Consider the following 24826-nt stretch of genomic DNA (forward strand, 5'->3'; position numbering starts at 1 on the left):
AAGAAAGGCAGCCTCACTTGTCAGTCACACTTGTTTAAATTATTTATAGAAAAAATTATCTATTACACTGGCACATTTGTAGAATTTATTCTCAGTGTAGTTTGTGAAAAGTGACTGAAAAAATGCCAGGAATAATTTGAGACACGTAATAGCTACAGTTGCTTAAAAATTAACTAATGCTGCATTAAGAATATGTTTTGGGATGTGGTGTGGATAAGGGAAAGGCAGGACATATAATTTGAGAGAAGTGGACTAAATAGCACTTCCCTGTGCCAGGGAATGGTTGCTTTTTGTTGTTTTAATTGCTAATTAAACCATGAGGTGGATCAAATTAAATACTTACTTACATTTTCTGGAATGCGAGATGCATGGCAAGAGGTACAGCTGGGAGTGAGTTCATGTCCAGCCCGGTTGTAGACATTGTCTTTTAAAGAGCCATGCTTGCTTGAATTATCTTTAAATTAGCATTAAAGCTCTCTGAACAAGGGAAGCTTTTGAGCCATCTGGTGGCTGTCTGTGGGATGTTTCCATGAGGGCTTACTCAGCACCCAGAGTAAACTTCTCCTGGGAGATGAAGGAGCAATAGATGAAGGTGGGCAGAGCTGTCCTCTTCCTTTGAGCTCTAAAGAGCCATGTATTGAAGGGTAGGTGTCTTTGTTTCATGTAATGGAACACCATGAGTGTTCTTTCAGTGTCTGGTGTGGGGAAATACTTAAATACAGGCAATAAGCTCTCACTTTTTCAAGAAGTGCTGATATTGGTACAAAAGAGTCTAGGTAGCGATCGGCTTCTCTCTCCTGTCACTGTCTACTTCAGTCCCTTACCTGTTGGCAAAGGAAGTCTTTCACATTTTCTCTGTTTATACATTGCTTTGTGTTTCTATTTCTCTAGTACTTCCGTCAAACTTGGGAAGAGAAGGAAGACCTGGACCTGCAAGGGCTGCTCTGCCTGGAGGTGCAGAGGGAAAATCTAAATGAGAGTGTTGTTTCATGGTGGCTTCCATAGGTGTTTTACTGACCAGCATGGAGGCAATGTTCTTAGCTGTCCTGGGCGTGAGGTACTGGAGTCTGAGCTGCCTCTCTTGCTACAGTGTTGGAGATGCTGGTTACCTGGCTTCTGAAACTCAACAGCCCCTTGCTTTCTGACCTGGCAGACATTTCACTGTGATGAGCTAGGCTGGAGAAGGGATTTTTGTTCCTGCCAGACCTTTGTTTCAGAAAGCATCTTCAGAGTGGAAGTGCTGTCTGGCTGGTACTCTGCATTTGAGCTTGTATAAAGGAGTGTGTTAGAGCTCAGCCATGTGCACATTCTGTGTGGTTTTCCTTGCATTAAGGAATTTGCTAGCATTTATTTTGCAGGCTTATATGAAGGTGAGCAGGTATGCTCTGTACCTACTAGGAACTGGCGTATATTTAAGACAGATGTTAAAAGCTTTCTCAAGAGGAGTTAGAACTCGATAAAACAGTAAGAAACCTTGCAGTGTCTTGGCATAAGAAGTGACTTACAGCTCCGTCTAGGGGTGATGAAGCATCAGGACAACGAAGAACATAATGGTGTGCTGTACCAGTGCACTGCCAAATTAAGGTTTGTTTTTTGACACAGGAGGTACTTAGGAGGTGGAAAACTTGGGTTACAGGAATACAGGTCACAAATTAAATACCCTGCTTACCGGGCAGGCTGCTGGCACTCCAGGTACAGTCAGTCTTTCCTGCGTGGAGATTCTCAAAACCTTATGCAGTGGCATGATCCCTGGGAGTACTGTGGACTAAAACCACACTAACGCCTCAAAAGGAAAATGTATTTTACTTAACCATAACAGAGGCTGAGTGATCTGGTTTTGGTTGCTGGTGGATTGAGGAATGTTGGTGGAAACAGGGTGCTTTCACCAAAAAGCAGATTGAAACAGCAGAACATAAACTGTTAATATTTTTAAGAGGAGGTCCAGCCTTTTGCTGTGGGTGTAACAGTCAAACTTGAAGATTCAGAAAGTTTTGAAAGACTGTATGCTCACTCTGGAAATGTTCTGCTTTTGTTCCTGTATTTGTGACCGTACTTGAAGATAGAAATGGGTGATGTTTCTGACTCTCCCTCCTATTCCTTCTCTTCCTCCCTGCCCACGTGCATAAGTTGAATGAGCCAATGTGTCGTCCAGTGCAGTTTAGCCAGGTTAATGCCGCATGTGCATTCAGCTACCATGCCTCATATTGCAAGTGGTGGCGAGGGGCCTGTGACTGGTATTGCTTTGAGCTCAGCAAGCTGCCGCTTGAGCCTCAGTAAAAGCTTGTGCGCTTTCTTTCTGCTGGTCTGTCCCAGCTGTCAAGCAAATAGTGTTGGCTCAAGCACCCTTTACGGGTATGAGAAATGAAATTACATTACATTACATTGTGTGAAAATGGTTAGAGATTTCATATTAAAGGTGAAGGGACTAGATATGAAGTCTTGGTTGCTGAGTAATCATTCTGCTAGTAGCATGTACAAAATCAGCCTGGAAACACTTTATTCCTACTGTTATTTTACAGTTTGTGCCTCAAAATGATTGGCAGTTATGCTATTCCAGAAAAGGAAAGGAAAAGTCTTCCTGAAGTGAGTAATCCATCAAGCCGCCTTCCTGCAAAGCAGTACCTCCCACAGGAGCTGTCTCTGGGCATGTAGCCCTGTGACCACCTAAGCTTTCTTTTGGGGGCCTTTGAGCACTTTGTCACAGCAGAGACCTGTATCATTTTGTAGTGCCCTTTGGTTGAATATGAGAACTGATTTCCTCATTTTGGGGATTACTTCATTTATTTGCAGGATTATCTAGCCCCACGCATTCACTTTGCCACAAATGGCAAAGCTCCAGCTGGGGGAGGAATTAAATCTTCTTGGGAAGCTGAAGCTTCTGATTTGAAATCTTCTAGTGCTCATTGGGAACAGTGGGTGGCCTTTTCTTTTGAGCCTCCCCACTTTCGATATCTGTTGACTTGACTCTCATCTACATTCATCCTGATTTCTGTGAAAGGAAATCTCTGGGGGAAGTTGTTGGGATTTGGAAACTGTGGCAACAGAGTCTGTGGCTGACTTGCTGGTGGAGCTGCTGACAGGAGAGTTTATTCATTCAAAAACAAAGGGAATGGTTCCCGTGTGCTGTAATATCTCACAAAGACCTATCTTCTCGACATACATGTATTAGGTTGCCTCCCAGGTGGTATGAAAATATTTGTCCAAGATGTATACAGTAGTTCCTGAGGTTAATCTTCCAAGAACTAGGTAATTACTGGAAAGTGTTGTTTTGGGTACCTTATCAAGAGACTGGTAATACAGTGCAGTAGAACTTATCTATGGGGGAGCTATATTTAATGATTGTTTGGACTCACTTGTCAATTACTTATTGTTAATTGTTGTTTGATCTATTTCTCTGTAAATACCTATAGGTGCAGAGGAATGAATTCTGAAACTATTCCTCTGAGATTTTTGATTTCCTCAGCACTTTCTAAGTGTGTGCTGGTGCCCCAGCAGTTTCAAAATCTCAAACTGAATAGTCCGCTATTTGAATCTTTTGTAAAATTCATTAGTGTTGGTACCTAGTATCAAGAGATAGTTGGAAGACTGCTATAATCCTTTTGCAGATCTTTCTCATTTACAACTACATGTGAGAGGAATCCACAGGTAGTTTTCTGTATCACCTGTTGTAAGGTATTTTGATAGTTGAGAAGTCAATATTCTCAAGCATGTATGTTGTTGTACAGTATAGGACACAAAACTGTTCTAGCAAGATAAAGAATACATTGCAAATCCCTTTCCACAAATCAATTCATTTGTGCTGATTACTCCTTTGCTTTCATGGCAAAAGTTGATCCCGTTCTATCTTCTTTTCGTTAGAAGCACCAGATTGCCTGTAACCATTTTTGTAGTATTTGCATTAATTCTGCAACTCTTTAACAGGAGTAGAGCAGCTGTAATGCTCATACTTGTAGAAGCTTGAAATCACTGAAAATCAGTTGTGGTAAGATATGTACTTGAGAAGACATGACTTTCAAATGTTAACAAAGTCCTAACAACAGAAGTTTACACTTGATAGATAACATCTAACTCTGCACTCATGATAAGTAAGACTGCAAGTCCTGCAGACATCCTGTAGCACCCATGTTTTTGTGGTAGCAATAGCCCCTACCCGTACATACACAAGCATGCAGATAGACCAACATGCATAGCGAACAGTGAGTTTCACTGTGTTATTTACATGTAACTTAGGCATGTGGTTTTTATCACTTTGTATTTCCATTAGAAGGAAATGGTTTAGAAGTATGCTGTGGTAAGAGGCAGGACGGCTGTGGTCTAACTGTCCTCAGCTTATCACCCATTCTCATCGCAGCCCACCTCCTCTGAACCAGTTGTGACTGGTTCAGTTTACAGGGGTTTTCCACTAAATAACCAAACCTTCCTGCAAACAAATGCCCCAGCACCCACAAGCCTTTAAAAATCCACTTGTTCTCTTATTCGGGCTACATAAATAAAAATTAAGAACTTGGTATGAACAGTATATGTCTATGTAAATAAACTTCAGGGACATGTGAGCTGTTGCTGATGCAAAACCTGCAACCCGTACTTCAGAAACCCCAGAAACTGTGAGGTGATAGCTATGCTCAGCATGATTTAGGGTTGCATGTAGGCAGGGATTTTTGTGCAAAAAGCTTAAAAAGCTGTGTTTTCTCTCTGTTTTCCTGTGCTGCATGGACAGCATCTTACAGTTTCGTGTATGAGACAACAAGAAGTGGATTTGGGGATCATTTTAGTGAAAGAGCGCTTGGTTTATTAATGCAATCAAGCATTTCTCTAGCAGGGACAAAGGCAGGGGAGACCGGGACAGTAATATCAATGATGCTGCTGAAATCTACAGTAGCTGCATTCCAGAAATACCTTTGTAGCTGTTTTATTTCACTTTGATCGGAACCGAGCCTTAGCCGATATCCCATGCTATTATTTGTTGTTTCTCAAAGAGAGTTTGACTAAAGACTAGACATCACATCTTTCTTCGCATTGAAGAGTAATGTGACATTGAAGGCAGTAATTAGTTGCATTGGCTTCAATATGCAGATTGTAAAATAGCTATTGTAAAATCGTCCTGTTGTAACAGCACTGCATTTCTCCCTGACTTGGCTTAGCTCTTCAACAGAAAAGATGTAATGAGCTAGCTTTTATTGTTCTGTGTAAAAGTGTTCCTCTTTAATACATTGAAAAGCAGAAAACTGATGGTTTTAAGGATCTTTGATTTCCTGAGGATTTTATAGGAACAGAGAAATGAATCAGGGTTTCTAGCCACCTTAGTACATGCTGTGGAAATGCTGGAGAACAAACACAGGCTTCACAAAAGCACCTGGAGGAAAGCTTTTATTGCCCTCTACATCATTACAGATACAGTGAGTGTAAAGGTTGCAGGCACTTATCTCCAAACTTACGGCAGTGTTTTGCCCCAAACTGAGCAAATTCTTTACCCCAATATGTCTACTTCCAATTTTTCCACAGAAATTTGAAAGAACTGATTTGTGGAACTTGGAGCTGAAAAGTTCAAAGTCCAACATCTGAGAATTTTTCCTCTATTGTGAAAATACTTTCTCTATCAAAGCTTCAAATTTAAGGTTTTGCTCAACTTAAAAAGGTATCTCAGAACAAGATGATGTTTATGATCATTACAATTGTTTTCTTTCTTTAAAAATACAATGTGCAGGTTTTCAGTCTGCGTGACGGTGGTGGTGTGGGGCCTGGTGGATTTCTTCCATTCCTGTACATGTGCACCTCAGAATTGCTTTTATGCTCGTCTAACTTCTTCATTCAAAAATATTATGTTCACTTTCTAAAATTGTGTTTAATTGACTTTTAAAGCACGCGACACTTCAGAGTATTTAAGTCCTCATTTGATGGATACATGAGAGTTGCGATAAATCATTGAAAGTGAAAATGAGCAAATAGCTGTGAATTTACATCACAGGAATGCTCCTCATGAAGCCTTAAGCGCAATGACAAAATACACCTGTGCTTTACATGTCAAAAGCCCTGTTACACATCTAAACTTCTGCATGCATAGCTACTTTTAACATGAGTACCTTCCTCATTTTGCAATATGGACTTTGGATTAAAATCCAAGGTATGTAACCTTACTCCTATTGCCCACCTCAGTTCAATACTCAGAAAAATTAGGAAAGCCAGACTGATATAAAAACTCTAGCAGTAAAACAAAACAAGCCCTATGCACTAATGCCAGAAAATTATTTGGGGATTTTTTTTTTTTGTTGTTACATCTAACTGAGAGCAGGGGAGTCTGTATGGATAAGTATATAGCAAAGCAAATTGAAGACTATTTTGTAAGCCTTTCCTGAACTAGCATTTACGCTTTCTTTCCTTGGTGCTTGGTTGGAGCCCACATTCTGTACATGAAGAAGAGTATGATGAGATAATACATGGAGCTCTTCAGAAGAAGGACGATGTACACTAAATATGCTGTCCTGTGCATTAAGTGATCTGTAACAAACAAATGACAGAAAAGTCTTGTTTAATGTCAATATTGTACAACCTCCTAAAAGACGGGTAGAACTGGGACTCTGTAGTTTGTTTATTGCTGCAATTGCATTGATTCCAGTGGACAGCCTATAAACACGTACAATGTCTGACTGTCCTCTGAGTGGGTTTGCACTGCTAATAAGTTCTAGACCGAGCGGGTTTCTTAGCACTAGACTACCTCTCAATGCTGCTGGGTTATTATTCCCTGCAAAGGCAAGAACATAATTCTAGTGCTTTCAGCACTAATTACCAGTGGTACCATGTTTGCTTGAATCTTCTCGTGTTGGATTTTTTGAACATAAGTGCTCACGATTCTTCCTAAATCCCCATTCAAGCTAAAAGAAAATTTCTTCGTCTGAAGTGCTGGGCAATTGCTAGGCTGATGGAGCGTCAGCTGAAGCGTTTGAGCATTTAACTACTCCAGGTATTTAAAAAAGTGGCGCTTAAGACAGGCTAATAATCTAGTAGTCTGAACAGCATCTGTAGCACCCTAATAAAGCTCCTAATAAAGCTACCTAATAAAGGTAGGAGAGCCCCTTCTTATAATCCACAACAGAAGTTAATTCAGAGTAGCGCTGAAGCGTTTTTAAGTTACAGACCCCAGACGTAAAAGATTTCCTGTGCGCTATTTAGAAAGATAATTTTCATGATGTTCTGAGCATATGTAGCAATATCTAACTCTTGCTTGACATGTTACCGCTTTCACACATTTTAATATGTTTTAATTACCTCTATTAAAAACTGTGCTGTTTCCAGGCGATGGGCTACAGTCCTCTTCTGGAGGAGCAGTGCTTGCAGCATCTAATGGAAAGAGAGTTTAAATGCCCCAATTAGGCTCTTCTTTGATTTCAACAAACGTGAATTGAGAAATAGGGAAAAAAAGAGGCAGTACAGCAACAGTGAAATGGGAAGTTAGTATTAAACAACCAAAAAAAGATGTTTAAGATTTGTCTGCAGAGCAGATGGTCACAAGTAGGATTAATTTGCAGAGCGAATTTGAAGGGGAGAAATGCTCGTAGAGAAGTGACTGGGTATTTATTGCTGTAAGTGGGAGGTTTGCCTTTGCCCTTTCAGGAATGTGTCCATTAGGCTGTTTCTTGGCAGAGTCTCTTTTATTTGGAACTGCAGTCAATTTGACCACCTGATCTTGTCACTGAAATAGATAGACTCTGTTTGCCTTCACAATGTGCTGTTATTAGAAATGCAGAATAATTTACATCGGAAGGGACCTCAGTGAGACTGTTACTTAATGGTTGCTCAACACTAAAGAATAATCTTGAGGAGAGTGTGATCTGAGGTTGTCCTATCAGGAATTTGCTGGTTTGGTGGTGCTTGTTCTCTAAAATAAACCCTTTTTGTGCTTGAAGCAACAAATTTGTGTTTGTTCTTGGTTATGGTGTTTGTATGCATTGGGCTTAAAGACATCCGTATTACATCCCTAAATACATCCTCCATCTAAATAAACTTAAAGCATATTTTTGTCAGAATATATTTTGAAGGTTGAATTGTAATGTTTATTTATGGCCATGCTCTTACTCATTGGAGTTACGTTAATTTATAGTAAGTCGAGCAGGTAGGTACTGAGAAAAGATTAATCTAAACCAATATAGGCAGCTTTTCTTAAAGATATTACCATGATTTAAACAATTTGCATTTATTATAGGTTACTTTTTTCTTTAAAATTGCATTGTCTTTCAGATTTTGCTTTGCATAATCAATCTTCCCACAATTAAATGAGAGATCTTATTTTCATACGTGGTTATTATCTCACTATTGCTGGACTATGAGTAAGTAATATATTTAAACTTTGCTCTACATCCCCAGCAACGTCGTTTTTAACTCCTTAGTTTTTTATAGCTGTGACTAATGTCAGGGGGTGTCAGAGGGACTTACACCTGTAATCCACAGGTAACAGAGAGGTAATACTGTTTTCAGAAACTTCTGTAGTCTGGAAAGTAACTGACACAGCTCAGTGCAGACCTTTTGGAGCTAATGCTAGTGTACATCTGATGAGGTTCAAGAGCTGCTCCTCTTTTCCTATTACAAAGGGACGTTCACTTGGGGAGCACAGCACAGGCTGGGTTGCTTTTCCTGGGAAAACTTTGGTAGTTTCTCCGGATGTGTATTTTAGGTATTGTTGTGCCAAGGCGCACAGATGCTTTCAGGAACAGTAGCAGAAAGCATTATTTCTATAATATTATTGCAAAGAAAAAGTGGTGTCTATAATAATACGTAGAATGAAATTTTTAACATGTAGTATATACCTTGTGTTGGCAGTGACTCCTCTTTGTTTTCATGCTCATATTTGCAGTAATATTTCTTGTCTTTGGTCTCCGCTGGTACGGTTAACCAGCTGCCGATTGAGTATGCATCCTCTTTTGTGTCCTTCCAAGTGTCTCCTATTACTACGTTGTCTGTTATCTCCTTATTTTCTTCATCGATCCATGTCACCCGAATAACTTCTGGGTAGAATTTCTCAATAAGGCAAACATATGTTATCTGATTTTCATGTTTCTTCTGCAGGATTTCAGCGTTTGCCAGTGAAGTTCCTTTGTCTGGATTGGTTATTGGAGGAAAAAAATTAACAAAATAGGGAGTTGGAAGATCACTAGTGTACAGCAAATAAATATGCAGCCACAAAATACAAATTCTGAAGAGCAAGAACCTAAATGTCTTATTAACAAATGTTTTAGCTCTCTAATTTGTTGTGAAATACTTAGGATGGGAATAGAAATGTCTCATGTATGAAAGGAATTTTAGATAATAGGATGGATGAATTACAGCTGTTTCCATCCTTGAGTAAAAATAAGTTTTTGGCGAGCTGGATGAACCTGTCATTCAAACACACTTTATATTAAATATTATTTCAATGGACCCAAATGGCAAGTTTTAATTTTCAGTCAAAAACAGTTACAATACTATTTAGAATAATTGGGAATAGAAAATATGACTTTTAGCCTTATTTTTAAATGTGTTATTTTATAGAAAACTAGAATCAATAGAGGCTTTTATGAGCATGGTATGGAAAATCAAGCTCAAAATCAGAAGACAAGACTCAATTCAAATGTTCTAAACTCATTTTTGTTTAGACAATATAGAGTCTTCCAGAGTCCAGAGAATATTTGATCTCAGCTTTGATACTGTGCCATGTGCATGGAGAAACATTATTTAAGTCCTAAATTGTTTAGTGAACACTAACACCTAGACTGTTTCATTCATGCTTCTTGTCAAGCAGCACATCTGATAGAGGAAGACTAGAGTAGACTAGGTCTACTCTTTAGTACTCTAATACTAGAGGACATTAAAAAGTATCTCTCAAAAGATTTCTTGAGTATTTTATTAGAAAAATAAATTTAAGTCTGGTTATTTAAAACCTTAGAAACCTACGCAAAAATGTTTGAAAAATTATTTTTGAGAAACATTAAGAAACTGAAATATTGTTGAAGATAGCAATGATGTCGCTTGAAACTGAGTTAGAAAATTTCAGGTGACTACGTGAGAGCCTATATCCCACAGCCTTCCAAGCAGTACTGCTGTCAGCAAGTGTATTTGTCTGCACAAGTCATCTTTGACAATTATTAAATAATAGTAATAGTTCCTGAAAGAGCTTTGTTCATTTATTTGAAAAGAGGAATTGAATATTGCTTTATAATGTTTATGCAAAAACAACTGCATGAAAATTTTGTCTACAGCATGTTAAAGGTAAACCAGCTACCTTTCAAATCTTTGCAGTTCTATGTCCCCAGTATAAGTCCCCACTGCTAATTAATGAACATCTACTATATCTAACTAATTTTTTTAAAAGCTGATAGTAATTTTGTGATTTTTTTTGAGGGAAAAAAGGCAACAAAAATTTATTGTTGCAATTTTTTTGAAGACATTCTATGTATTTGCCATTGTCTTGATAAAGACAGGAAAATGGAATCACAAAATGCTCTGGACCTCAAAGGTTGGCAATGCTGTTCCTTTAATACTAGATTTGTTTGCATTAATACATCTGAAAAAGAAAAACCAAAACTAAACTAAAGCAGAAGAACATGCTGTATCTAGATAACACTTCTATATCCAAATAGCATATCTATCCATACTGGGCCTGTCGTAGGTGATGTGCTTAGTGAAACATGCTCAGTATGAACACATGTGAATATATTTTAAATGAAAAGTGAGCTGTTCCCACAAGCTAACTGTAGGTGCTCTCCATTTCATTTGCCTCTCTGGATTAAATCTTATGTTATTTGGAAGGGTCCAAATTATCCAGATTTTGTCCACAAAGAGAAGACGTTTTGATATTATAAAAGTGGATAGTAAATTTAAGAGTCTGTTTTAGTTAAACATGAACTTCTGCAGTGCATGCATAAGCAGCACTCACGGGCAATTGTTTTTGTCTATGCTTAACTGCAAGTGAAGACTAGATACAGTTTTCAAAATTGACTTTTGTTATATAGATTGTACTGCTTAAGACTATTTTTTTTAAGGCAGCAGAGAGATTTTAGGTATTCATCTCCTTACACCACTCTTTAGATTTCCATGTAAATCTCCACCACTGAATTTGAGCAGCTAGATGCACAGGGTTTCAAGTGTGGTCTGGCTGAGTGGTGCAGTTTTCATGCATTGTGAGAAAACACATTAATATAAACATGTATTTTTGTCAAAAAGCTTCCACCTTTCTTTAAATGATCTGGCTATTCTAGAGCAATCTTCTACATTGCATCCCCCCTAAAACAACTTAGTGATTCTTTGCAGTATTTCATACTTGGTGTTTAAAAACAAAGATGACCAAAGCATAAGGCTGTCTACCTTCAAAAAGATAACCCTTATATTATGAATTTCCTTCATTTGGGAGGTTTGTCATTGAAATGAAGATGTGGACTGAGTTCTATTGTACCAGAAATAAAATTGCTAACAATTTTATGGTTCTCTAACATTAATTTTGGGGTTAATTTTATCTTCTTTATGCATCAGTCCTCCCAGGGATGCAAGATGAAACTAATTTCTGAAATGATTTATTTGTTCCAAGTTGTGTATGTTCAGAAGACCATGATGTAGCTCCTGTCCCAGTGACATTCTGCACTCTGCACTCTGCAAAGCCTCATGACTGTTTTAGATGTTTCTTTCAGATTTTCAAAGCTTAGTAAGTTACCCCGACTAATTTCAGTAGGCTAAAATGTAACTGTCTAGTTTGGTGATTTTCTCTTGGATTACCAAATCTAAATAGAGAGGCAGAGAGAGATGCTTCCAGCTGCTAGTTCATCCTGCCCATTTTAGAGACTTCTATTAAGATGGAATAATTTCCACCGGTGGAATTGCCAATATCTTTCCATTTACCATAAAAAGACCCTAGGTGCTCAGCTTAAATGAAACACCTAAATGATATCACAATATTGACGAAACATATTGCTTGAATAACTGCAACTGTGTGCGTGCATGGGCGAGTCTCATGTACATGCATAGGTGAATGGATGACAGTGGAGAACTGAACAAAGTAAGTTTTGCATATATACTTGTACATGTATGTTTGTGTGTGGGGAAAAAAAAATCTCTCCATAACCTGTAGGTATGTTTATGGAAAAAAGGATGACAACTTGCAGAATTGGCTGTAGATTTTGATGTATTTTCAGGCTGATCTGTAAAGTCGTTGAAGCCAACAAGATGGTTTACACTGGCTTTTCTGGGCAAATGATCTGATCCTTTCTGAAGAATTTTAAAGTCATGAACTTCCACTCCACTGTCTTTTTTGTTCTAGTTAGGCTATCAAAAATTTTGCTGTTTACTTTGTTAAACAGTTTTCTAAGGCAGGTTTTAAGAGGTACATAGATCTTACTTTTAAAAATAATATATAAGCATGTACATATATTTCTTAAGCTAAAATCTGTCTTTTCTCTCTTGTAATAATGCAGTGAGCCTATAAAACATTGTGCAAATAAAATTCTGGAGTTAGGCTCATAATCAATGAGCTATTAACAAATTTGGGTTCAAAAATATGTTTTTATAGAGTAACTGTCAAAAATTTTCTTAATGACACTCCTCTACAGTTTCTTTATAAGTATCTATAAATAAGAGTTATAAATAAGGTCAATGTGTTCTTAAGCTGAAATTTTAATTCTCATTACTTGGATGATCCTACAAAATGGAGTAATTTTGTCTGATACTCAAAGCTCCCCAGTTCCCCTTCAAGCCAGCGGGAGCTGTGAGCACTCAGCAGACTCAGCTCATAAACAGCGTTCTTGCCCTGCTTGCCAGCGACTTCAGGTATTCTTGATAATAACACAGTATAGTCCTGACCTACTGTGAGCCTCTCCAGATACCTTAAAGAGCTGTCAACCTTCACTCCAAAGCTTTCCCATTACAAAACTTCCAAAAATAAGTCTTTGAAAATACTTACTGGAGACGATGAGTTTTGTGCCAGAACCAAATATCTTGTTGAACCCCCACTGGTACATTCCCTTACAGAAAATGCTTGGGACATTTTGGCCGGACAAGGACCAGATTTAACAATCATCATATGAACAATAAGAGTTTGCTCATTTGGCTACATGAATGTAGAAAATTCAAATTCAATCTCAGCTAACGCTGCTATTCCCAAAGAGCCTTTAGTGATACGTACTTTAAATTCAGTTTCAACATAATCTTTGCCATCACTTGTTTAAAAAAATATCAAGTCAAACCAAAACTGTTGTTGTCTGGGGCATTGATTGAGCTACCATATTTCCTCTAGATTTTTTTTCTAGAAAAATTAATTTTTTTCCAGGATGGTGAGTGTTTTTGACCACTCAATTTAAAAATACATGCATGCTAGACCACTGTTTAACTGCATTAATGAAAGGCAGTCCTGAACAGCCACGACTCCTCTCAAGCCTAGTGGAGGGGCATTTACTCATTTGGGGCTTAATCCTCTGCCTGTTGAGGTTAAATCTGCTTAAATGGATGCGGGATGGGGACTGTTCACCCTCAAATCCTGCCGTACTTGCCTATGCAGTACTATTGCAGGTAGTCAGTACCAAAAGGAAACATCACACCTGCATCTGTGTATGCTGTAGAGAAGCAACTACTTCCATCATTCCCATGCACGTCCTTCCCAGGGCCTTCTGCCTTCGCCCCAGGGAAAACCGTGTGCACCTCACATGAAATCCTGCCGACACCGAAACCAACGGCAATGTTTCCAAAGGTCCAGGATTTCCCCCCACATTTTAATCTTCTGATTATTTATTGTCTGCCTGCAGCTAACTGGTGCTGCAGTGCATCCAAGAGAGCTCAGTTCCTCTTGGCTGGAATAAACCAGCTTTGTTAGGACAAATCCATGGGGAAAGACCTTGCCCTTGACCAAACAGAGAGATGCAGAGCTTCAGCCATGGTTTAGGGGATCTGTTTGCACTCACAATGTTTTCCTGTACAGTACTTCTATTCCCCCTGCTCTGAGGCCAAGGGGCGATCTACACCTGCGTTTCCGAGTTACCCTCACCCTGCTGCTCTTGGCAGTAAGCTTTGCACGAGGGAATGACCTGATGCAGCCCAAAGTATCCAAAAGGAGTTTCATTTCAGCAATTTATGGTTTATGTGAAGTCCTATAGTTTACCCTGACCTCTCTTATACAAGCATTTGGGTACTAAAGAAATGAATTCTGCTACTGCAAAGTCCACATCACTTTTCTGGGTTACACTTGTAAATCCATATTTTAATCTGTATTATAATTTTAAACCAGCATATCACATTCCCTCTCCTCTAGATTTTGGATTATCAGAATAAGGCATATTTTCTTAGATACTAAAAAACTTACCGGAAACAATAAGCTTTGTGCCAGTTCCAAAGACTTTGTAATCGTCACTGTATACAGGTGCTTTGCAAAAACCCACCTAGTCTCAGTGTTTTTAAAACCTCATTTTGTGTCCCAGCCTAGCCTCATTTCCTTATTAGAAATGCACCTGCTTCTTTTGACACTCTGGTTTCTATAATTAAAACTGTCCTTACAAAATGCTGTATGGGTGAACCTGTGTTTGCTCGTACAACAGATTTCACTTATGTTAGTCTTTCAGGTTTAAATAAATAAGCATGCATGTACACAAAAACTAAGGATTTGGAATACTGACAAAATGGAGGATGGAGCCCTAATTTAACAGTGGGCATTCAGAATCACGGAAATATTTAAGCAGATGCTGCACACCTGAGATTTGTAATTTTCTAGACTGAGACTCCTTCAGCATCTGAGGTTTTTATGGAAAATGTGAGGAACAGTAAAGGTTATCACCTTGACAACGTAGGAAATTATGCATTTATTTATATGTGCATGTACATTTGGGTATGAATATCTATCCTACAACAAGAACCTAGCACTGCATTTTATCACCAGTTCAAGCTGATCTTTTTGGGCCATGGCTTTAGGATTAACAGAGACCATTACGAACACGGGAATGTTCACACTGAAACCTGTTTGTGAACATTGCCTTAAAAGAATTGGGTACTGAATTCATCTTCATGCCTATGAAATCCTTGATTTTTTAAAGCCATTAGCAACTGTTCCTATTAATATTAATCATGGTAAGAGTCTTTCACTCTGCAGATTTCTTCTGAGTGGCCACATTTTGCCAAATTTACATCTTACAGCTCCATCCTTCTGCCCTAACACTTGTTTGGACTTTCCAGTCTACTGGGTTTTGATTCAGGGCTTCATGGTTTTACCCATTAAAAAAATACTAATGCAAACTAATGCATACATTACTTTTCACCATTTTGATTTAAAAGGGCAGAAAGTCAGTTTAACCCATCTTCAGGTAATGTATAAATAAATTTAAGTGTAATCTATCTTAAGGCAATGTGTATTTTATAATGCATAATCACAAAAAATAATCATAGCTTTTTGAACTCTGAACTTCAATGCATTTGATGAAAACAAGGAAGATATACTTCAGTAATATTTAGGAGATAGCATTTAAAGAAATCAAATATTGCTGCCATAATTTCTGCTATGAAATTATTTCCTAGAAATGTTAGTAGATTGTTCTTTTTATCACTTCAAAATAAGTTAGCAATATGCTTGTGAGTTGCCAGGGAGACGTAGCTGCAGCTGTAGCAGAAGAGATGGCAGAGGGAAACCAGCCCCACGCTAGCTGAGCAAGCCGCTCTGCTTCCGAGCTGAAGGAAATAAACTGGATTTGGAGAGGCTGGTTCAGTCTTTGGTTCAGTCTCGGCTTCCCTGTTGAGACCTTGTGAGTGCCTAAATTCCCTGGAAAGATACTTAGGGAAGAATCTTGTACTGCCAGTTTCAGTTGGATTAATATTCCTGTTCTGCTGTAAAGTTCTGAAAGCTCATCTATTCCCCCGAATGCAAATGCCAAAGCAGTCTCCCAAATCCCAGCCCTTCTGTTACCCGCATTATTGTAAGTCTTGAGCAACTTTCTTTTGGTCAGAACTAATTAAAATAGACCAACAAGAACAAAATCAAGTTCATTACAAGTTTATGGGAGTTTGGCTCTTTATATATTTGACTCTTTCAGTATAGATCTGGGAAAAGATTCTGCTCAAACTCATACCCTGATGATTCAAGCAAATTGAGGTCACTTATCCTAAGTCCTGGTTTTCTCCATTTTTTTCCATTAGGAGCAACTTACTGAGCTAATGTTGGATAGTCACCTCTGAAAAGACAAGCGGTGATGAAATGCCTGATCTTAAGCGCGGGGTGACTACAGCCCTTTTACTCTATTAATCGGTTAGAAGCCTTGGCCGCATAAAGACAAAATCCTACAGAATTAGAGTGATGCTTGAAAATAATTTATTTTAAACTGTAGGTACTAAAAGCTGATTTACAAGGTAGGGATTTTCACTAAAAACAACACGCTTATCCTGACACGGATATTTCTATTGAATTATAGTTATGATTTACTTAGTCTTTCTGACATAAATCATTAAAAACAATCTTTGCTTGATATGCTAATATAAGTTTGTGTATTTAACCAGGCTTAAAACATTTGGAAGCCATAGTTCCTATGCCTTGTGTTTGTGTAGTTGTTTACTCCAGGATTATAGTGGTTAAAGCACATTTAATGGGAAAAGAAGATTTTTGTCTTCCACTTTCCATTAAAATAAATGTCTCCGCAGGAAAGGCAACAAAACGGATCACTTCTTCGTATGTGTGTTATTAAGCAATAAGAAGAGCATTTGGAGGTACTACTTTATTTCTACTGCCAAAGTGCTGTGTACATGACAAAAATAGTTACGGACAAGTTCTTTCACTTTTACTAGCCTAATTAAAAAAGGATTTTGGCAATGGCCATTGCATATTGCTCTTTGTATCTGTATTGGGAAGAGGTTTTCTTTTTTTATGCTTAATTCACAGCTGCTTGATTCCCTGCTTATTCCTTCAGTAAGCTGGAGGAAGGGATGAGGGCTCTGGAAACTACGACAGGCCATTTTCCACCACATTTCCAAGGAGGAGATTGATCAAAAGCGGCTCAAAATAGCTCCTTTTCAGAAATGTTTGTGATCCTAAACCACTGCCTACAAATACAACAAGGCTTACTGTAGGAATGACAAGCTGGGAAGGGAATCCTGCACAAGGATGGTGCCAACCAAGGCTCTGAACCAGCTGAGTGCCCTCTGGGACACTGTAACACTCATCTATATGACCGCCCCAAGCTCCTATATCCTATAGCTTATTGGATGGAAAATAGCATGTAACTTACCTGACACAATGAGTTTTGTACCGGAGCCAAACACCTTGTTGTAATAACCACTCACAGTGAATAAAGTCTTTGCAATAACAGTGCAGCTCTGTTATCTTTATATGGGTAAATAGTATTCTCTAAAGAAAATCAGATTTGCTGTAGAGTCAATTTTTAGACCCTAGAAAAGTAAAAAAGGAGCCGTCGCCTAAACTAAACTAAAAAAAATCAAAAAGGTGTGGAGGTTTTTGAGAGCATGTATCTTGTTAAATGGGCGGAATTCATCTCAACTACTTTTAGTCTTTTGAAAGTTTGGACGGATGGCACAGACTGAGCACCTTGGCTCCGTCCCTGCTTTCTGGAGGGAGGCAGCGCCAGCAGAGGAGCTATTTGATCAGCTATTGGCCAAGTAATTTGTTCCTTATACACCCCCATAAAATCAGACCTAGAATTGGTGAAAATTATGCTGAGTTTTGAGCAGCACAAGACCCCCAACCAATAATTTTGCTGTCTGACATGAAGCAAAACCCTGCATGGATTGGAATCAAACCTCCCACTAACCAGATACACCATTTTCAGATGGTCAAAATTAGGCAAACTGTTTTCATCTCAGGTGCTTAGCTGAGCCCAAGCACAGGCATGTATCAAAGCACCTGAAGTTTACTTGAAGCAAAATAATTTTGATAAGTATGTCAAAACATTTTGAGTTTGGCATTCTTCCTTAATAATAGTTATAACTGATAATAAGCGGTTTCTGCAAAAGCTAGGAAGAGAGAGCAGCCTTTCAACTATGCATATCTTCAGGCAGTTCTGGGCACAGCTCAGATAACTCCTTTCATTTGGTAGAGTCAGACATAGTCCTAAAGGAAAACGTTTTGCTTTTCAAAGAATTTGAGTAACCCAAAGGTTTGACACTTTTCTTTCAGAATGAATTAGAAATACCACAAAGGTTGAATATGCATATTTCAGGATAAAAACATCTTTCAGTTCTCCGAATGCTATCTATCTTTGCCATATGTGAATTCATCTTTAAAAAGAAAATAATAATGGGGTTAGTTATACATCTATGCTGCAATACCTGTTGTGTTTCCTCCATTTCATACATAAATACAAAACAATTACGTTGTGTTCTGCATATGGAAATGCTGTTTTAGATGAAAATCCTGCAAAGCGTTCAGTAGGGTTAAAACCAGCGGGAGCTAAAATAGCAGAACACTTCACGCAGCCAGTATCTAACTAACTGTATTGAAAAGCATTTCAGAAGTAGTTAAGTTTTACATTTTGTACTTACTTGAAACAATAAGCTTAGTTCCAGTTCCAAATATTTTTACATCAGCATCCCACAGTCTGCTAATGCTTAGCAATATCTCCTGCACTGCGCTTTTCTTGCATAGGCTACAGAAAAAGTCTCTCTGATTTAGAGGCTGGGGATAAACCTGGCCCAGTGCAACAGCTGAATTTTCAACATTGACTAGAGTGCTGTTTTTAGAAATAGTTCGATTTTTGTAGTGAGTAAAAAGTTCAGGTTTTTAAACCCAGCTTTTTCTGAGAAGAAAGCAGTGCCCTGCTTATCGTATAACTATCTTCTAATCCTTTTAGCTCTGGGATTTCTCTAACAAAGATCTGTTGCCTCTGGTCTGCCAGATTTTCTCTGAAGTAACCTCTTTTTGCTGTTTCCACAGAAATGCAGTTACATCATGATTCCCAAAGGACATTAAGAAAGTTTACTAGTTACTTGTTGATTTAAATATACAGGTAAACAATTTTTTTTCCCTACGTGTCCTATCTTGCAAATTACTTACTGCGTGAAAGTACCTTAACTAAAGTTTCATCAAACTCATATTCTGAAGCCCATATTTTAAATGCCAAGTCCATATTCTAAATAAAACTTACTGAGGCCCATAACTAAGTTCATGTCTTTGGTAAGTGGTTACACTGTCGTCTTTTTGGCAAAAGCAGCTGCCTCTACACAGGCACAGTTTAATTGCAAATTTCAGCAGAGAACATTTTAGGTCAGAGGCATGGGTAACATTTTAAATTTCTCTGTAACTTCTCTGCTTCTTACGATTTGACTTAATTATAGTCACCTTGATAATATCATGGATTTTCTGAGCAACATACTGTAGGCATTGCTATATGCTTTATACTGAAAACAGCATTCATCCTATTGATGCATAGCTTCACCACAACTAAGAATAATTAATACAAATGCAAAAGTAAACCAGTTACTTTCAATAGGGCCAGGAACTAGAAATTTATTACATTCCAGGCAATTTTCCTTCCCAATCAACTTAGACTGAACCACCTCTATCAATAAGAAACTTTCTGCATTTCCCACTTGCTGTTCTGAGAGTTTACTTCTCTTTCTCAGAACAGGAACGACTCCATCCCAATATTTTAAATTTTTACCTCTCCTCATTTTTCTGTTCCCCTGTCCTTAATAAGTATGCAGTGATTTTTCTAGAGGCCATCTCTCTATTCACAAGGTCGATATATTTATTGCCCATCAACCCACCCAACTGGGGCACCATGCACAGCTCACAGACAAAACGTGTTTTATCAGGCGGACATTCATTTTCCTACAGTCTTTCATTCTTAATTATCTGAGGACCTGAATGACTCTGTGAAAATCAGATCAATAATAATGGTACTTACTAGAGACAATTAGCTTGGTTCCCGTGCCAAAGTATTTGATCCAGGTGGTCCACACTGTGTTTTGACTTTGCAATAACGTAACGTGCTCTTTTGCTATGCCATTGCTGAAGAAAATCCCATTTTTTTCCCAATCAGCCCCAGGGAGACTGCGTGAAGGCCTGGCCTTTGGCTGCCGGGAGGATGTTGCAAATTTTGGGCTTGCACCTGGTTTTTCAGCTGATATCTAATGCCCTTTGGAGCAAATCTCTTCCTAAAGTGCTGCAAATTTGTTAGATAACCCCTCCGCTTAATGCCTAAGAATTAGGTGAAGGTTTCTCTTCAATTTTAGACACACAAATAGGTGCACAGAGTTGTGCGGGTTAAAAAACACATACCTTCTGGTGACAATCCTGCTCTTTCCCAAAGGAGCGCATCCCCTCTCACCCGTGATTAAGTGATATCAAGTACTACTAGCACGGAGGTCGTTTTCAGTGGTCTTAATACAACTCAGCAGAGGGAAAGGAGGGAGAGCCGGCACCATAAGCATCGCAAAGGTGCCCGTGTGCTGCAGGTTGCAATTTCTGCCCCTGGTATGTGGGGCGCAGAAAATGCAACCTCCAGGCTCTGCAACAGCAGCTCAGCGGCAGCCGTCCATATGCTAGCTGGTGGGAGAGGGAGGCTTTTCCTTTGCGCACCGGTTTCTTATAAAACAGCCCCAGATAACATCAGAGGAGGCACCGCTGCTGTCAGTCAAACAGCCAGCATGCTTAGTTTGCCATTTAAAAGAAACTGAATTTGGGCGTTTCTGGGATCTCCTGTGGCATACCGACTGCAAAACAACGTCAAGAGGTTACGGTTTGTGGCTAGAGGGAGGAGCTGGACTGAGGGTGAAGGTCTTTCTGTTGAAGTAGGTGTAACAAAAGCGATCGTCTACTCTGAAGGCTCCTGGGCAGACACATCGTAATCGCACCCACAAAGCAACGGTGGGAGTGATGCAGACAGACAACGGTGCTGACCGGTGCTTTTCCTGCCGTGTCCTTAGACATGCAGCAAAGGTGGCCACCACCATCTCACCTGCAGTTGCTGGGACTGTTGGATTGCGGTCAATGACAGTGAGTAGCTGGGAGGTGTCATTAGAAGGAACGAAGTGAAACGCTGCATATTGCAGGCAGCTTGTCTAACTCCCCTGTATGATCTGGGCTTGCAGCTACGAGGTGGACAAAACTGACCTACAGCCACTTGGAGACCTAATACGTATTTGAAATTGTTGCATCAGTTTTTCATCCCATCAGACTTATATTCTTTGATGAGTTACCAACCAAGTGAGGAGAGTATCAGGGTACCACAGTAAAGGAAAATACTAAGGAGAGGCTTGATGGTAGAGAAAAACCTCTGTGGATGAATTTCTCAGGCACGAGGGTCAGCATGCACCTCGAGGCAGTAGCGAGGAGGGATGCATTGTGTATGAGACATAAATATGAAAAAAGTTGTTAAATATAGAAAGCTCTTTCTTTGATACTAGCTTTGGTAACGCTGTCTCCAACTTTTTGGGTGATTCACATGCAACACCAGTGAAATACAGACAATGATAAGGAAGAAGATGGGGAAAGGGGCTGATACAGCTCAAAAAAAAAAAAGAACAAAAAAGCCCAGCTCCAGATCTCAGGAGGAATAAATAGAAAATCTTCCTCCTCCGACAGCTGCTAACTGTTAGTGGAAATAACACTCCTTTTCCTTTGCTTAAATTTTTATGAACCTTCAGGCTAAAGCTCTCTATTTCAGTTTTCTTTGTCAGGCCAAAGGTTTTAAGAGCTCCAGTACAATGTGCTGACATCTTTCCAGGCACAACACTATGGAAAAGTGTCCCTTTCCATTAAATAAACCCTTGCAACCAGTTCATGGACATGTTTGAGCAAAAAGGAGGAGAAGGTGGAATGGAGAGGATGGGTTAGGTATTGGACCTTCACCATTCTTTTTGCATTTTGCGCTTGCTCAGTCGAAATCTCTAGCTTTTGGCAGCTGATGCTTCCAAGGCATCAGTCATCACCGAGCATGTCCTGCTTCTCCAGACCCTGCCGGGGGAAGTGAGTTGGGATCTTTCAAGTTGTTTGTGGTTGAGACGCTGAAGGAGTATTTGTGCAGGTGATCTCTGAGTTTCTACCACAGTGACTGTACCAGTAGGCGCAGTAGTAGGTAGCAGTGTCGTCTGGAGTTATATCGTTTATTGTAAGAGTACACAGTTTCTGGTTAGAAAGCTTTTCAACCCTGTACCTGTGCGCTTGGAAGCCCTCATCTACTGATTTTCCCTGTGAGAAGTAGAGAATCCTCTCTGGAGCTTTATTCGCCTTCTGTTGATACCAGTGTATGATGGTGCTATCAAAATCATTGTTTTCCAAGTGACATTTCAGGTGTACACTTCCTTTAGACTTGGTGACTGACAGAGGGCTCTGCACGGGAATTTTTTGTGCATATCCATCTAGGAAAAAAAAGAGGAGAAATGATGTCATCAGCTGGAATTCAGGGATTTGGGAAGTCACCTGTTAGCACAGCCATGGGTGCCTGTGAGGAAAGGTAAGAAAATAAGGAAGGACTTACAAGACCAAGCGGCTGTGGCCACAAGCGCTGCCAGCAGCAGCATGTTTGCTTCTCACACTCCGCCGTCGCTGAGACTCAGAGGAGAAGGAAACCGGCCCTGGTGCGGAGTGAGCAGCGCCGCGTGGGAGGAGGAAGGGGGTCCCTTGGGTGGCAGCTGGTGATGCTGTGTGTCAAGCCAGAGGAACGCGTCCCCTGAGCCCCTATGGGGAGCAGTGGGGATGGGGGACCAAGAGGGAAGGGAAGGGAAGAGGAGGGGAGGGAAGGGGAGGGGAAGGGGAGGGGAGGGGAGGGGAGGGGAGGGGAGGGGAGGGGAGGGGAGGGGAGGGGAGGGGAGGGGAGGGGAGGGGAGGGGAGGGGAGGGGAGGGGAGGGGAGGGGAGGGAGAAGAAGAGAAGAAGACTCTCCCCTACATGGGGCTTTGCTCTGTGGACAGACCATGGAAGGCTCTTGTGAAGCTTGGGAAGTGCTGGTCCCCTGTGAGACATCCAGAGTGTGCTAGAGGTAGTGAAACCACTGGAGATGGGTCTCTTAATGGTCCAGATCAATTTTGCTATCATAAAATGGGGATAGTGATGCCACACGCTCTGACTAGGATGAGGTCTGCTTCAGGAAGCTTTCTAACACTGTGACAGGACAACAAGGGAAGGGTCCCTGAGAAAAACATCAACACTGATGGTAGTGATGGATGCTGGAAGCCACTGCACATGGAAGGCAGAAAACAACAGAAAATAAGGATGATTCACTGAACTAAGAGGAAACTCTTTGGAAAACTGCCATAAGATCCTATAAATAAAGACAGCGTGTGAGAGTACCAATTTCTGGCTGAGAGTTGCGCGTCACACCACTGACTAGCCCCAAAGATACCAACAGGATTCAGTGAAATCGGTGGTGACTTGCGAGCTTAACTTCACTTTGTGTTTAAGACTTTCAAGACCTGAGGCTACTGGTGTTTAGTGTTTATTTGCACCTAGCCTGATCTTCTTTCTAAAGTCCCGTAGCTCATTCTGTGTGGTGGGCCAGCTTTCCAGGTACCCAATTACACCCTTCATCAAGAAAAGAAAAGCTGATGAGTAGGCACATACATACTTTTCTAAAGGCACAAGCAAAATTTATTCCTCTCAGGCTCTTCTGTGACATGCTTGCTATGCCCAGGGCCATATACTGACTCACTGCAAATTCGAAATAAGTACATCAAACTGGATAGTTTCAGCAAATCTCCTTCCTTCCAAAAAACCCTGTTTATCCTATTTGCCTTAACATGAAATGAAAGAAGAGGATAATTATAAGCAGCACATCATCAGCTGTGGCAGATAAGAGACTATAAATCTCTGATTTAAATTGGTCGGTGTGGGATTTTGCGGTATCCAAATTAGGTAAACAATATTTCCAGAGACTTACGTTTGCTTACACGTAGAGCAAAGACGACTATAATGGGGAACACGGAGAGCTTTTTCTTAGAAGCGCTAGGTGGTAGCAGGCATCTCATTCCCACCACCAAGGTACTTTCTTCAGCATGTTGTCTTTCTTCTACTGCCTTCTCTTTCCTAGGGGAGAACACTGGCTGGACTAGAAAGTCAATGCAATGTTTGCTCCCCTCAAGGGCCACCAGACTTCTGCCACTGCTGTGCAAGCAGCACCAAAGGAGCAGGTGAGATTCCAGCATTTATGTGCTAATTCTAAAGGCAATGAAGACTTCCCTTGTCCTTTAAAATAATAGACCTGTGTTTGAAGACCAGAGTGCTATTGACATCCCAGACTTTGAAAAGGACGGTTGTGCAGGGTTAGCTGCTTTTTTGGGTAGTGGAAAAAGGTTTGGCCTTTCTGCAGTTCATACCAGATGGAGCGAGAAGATCAGGGGAGTGGCACAGTTACAGCCCTGTGGTTCAGACGTTGAGGGAGGGGTGGGTTTTTTTGCCTTGATGACCTTTGAATTTCTATCATAGTGAGGATCCCAGTAGGCGCAGTAGTAAGTAGCAGCGTCGTCTGGAATTACATCTTTTATTGTAAGAACATACCGGTTCTGGCCAGAAACCTTTTCAACCAGGTACCTGTTCACTTGAAAGCCACTTTCAACAGTAGCTTTCCCTCCTGAAAAGAATAGGAGCCTCTCTGGAGCTTTACCCTCCTTCTGTTGATACCAGTGTATGACGGTGGCCCTTGATGTTTGAAATTCACATACCATTCGTGCACTTTTTTGGAACCTGGTGATGGATATAGGGCTCTGCATGGGAATTTCTTGCGCAAATCCATCTAGGAAAGAGAAAAGGAGAAATGATGTCATCAACTGGAATTCAGGGATTTGGGAAGACGCCTGTTAGCACAGCCATGGGTGCCTGTGAGGAAAGGTAAGAAAATAAGGAAGGACTTACAAGACCAAGCGGCTGTGGCCACAAGCGCTGCCAGCAGCAGCAT

The 24826-nt window shown here is 40.1% G+C and overlaps 1 protein-coding gene and 1 gene segment (V, D, J or C); both read right to left on the reverse strand.

Moving 5' to 3' along the window:
* Positions 1–6361: 6361 nt before the first annotated feature.
* On the reverse strand, positions 6362–22458 carry LOC104253057 (immunoglobulin kappa light chain). Its single transcript, XM_009821972.2, has 6 exons — positions 22416–22458; positions 21985–22296; positions 14309–14350; positions 8799–9089; positions 7264–7335; positions 6362–6495 (listed from the first exon to the last, which is right to left on the reverse strand). The coding sequence occupies exons 1-6, from the start codon at positions 22456–22458 to the stop codon at positions 6362–6364; spliced, it is 894 nt and encodes a 297-aa protein (XP_009820274.2).
* A 1784-nt stretch (positions 22459–24242) lies between these two features.
* Positions 24243–24826, reverse strand: LOC104260514 (T cell receptor gamma variable 5-like). The segment is given in 2 exon segments: positions 24243–24664; positions 24784–24826. Coding segments are annotated over 2 exon segments (465 nt in total).

This window comes from Gavia stellata, chromosome 6 (assembly GCF_030936135.1).
Source record: "Gavia stellata isolate bGavSte3 chromosome 6, bGavSte3.hap2, whole genome shotgun sequence".
In the NCBI taxonomy this organism is placed as follows: Eukaryota; Metazoa; Chordata; class Aves; order Gaviiformes; family Gaviidae; genus Gavia; species Gavia stellata.

Coding starts and splice junctions, on each gene's coding strand:
- LOC104253057 (XM_009821972.2), bottom strand. CDS start 22,458: ATGCTGCTGCTGGCAGCGCTTGTGGCCACAGCCGCTTGGTCTT. Junction 22,297..22,415: donor GGCCACAGCCGCTTGGTCTT/GTAAGTCCTTCC, acceptor TTTTTTTCCTAG/ATGGATATGCACAAAAAATT. Junction 9,090..14,308: donor CACAAAGCTTATTGTTTCCG/GTAAGTTTTTTA, acceptor TAACCAATCCAG/ACAAAGGAACTTCACTGGCA.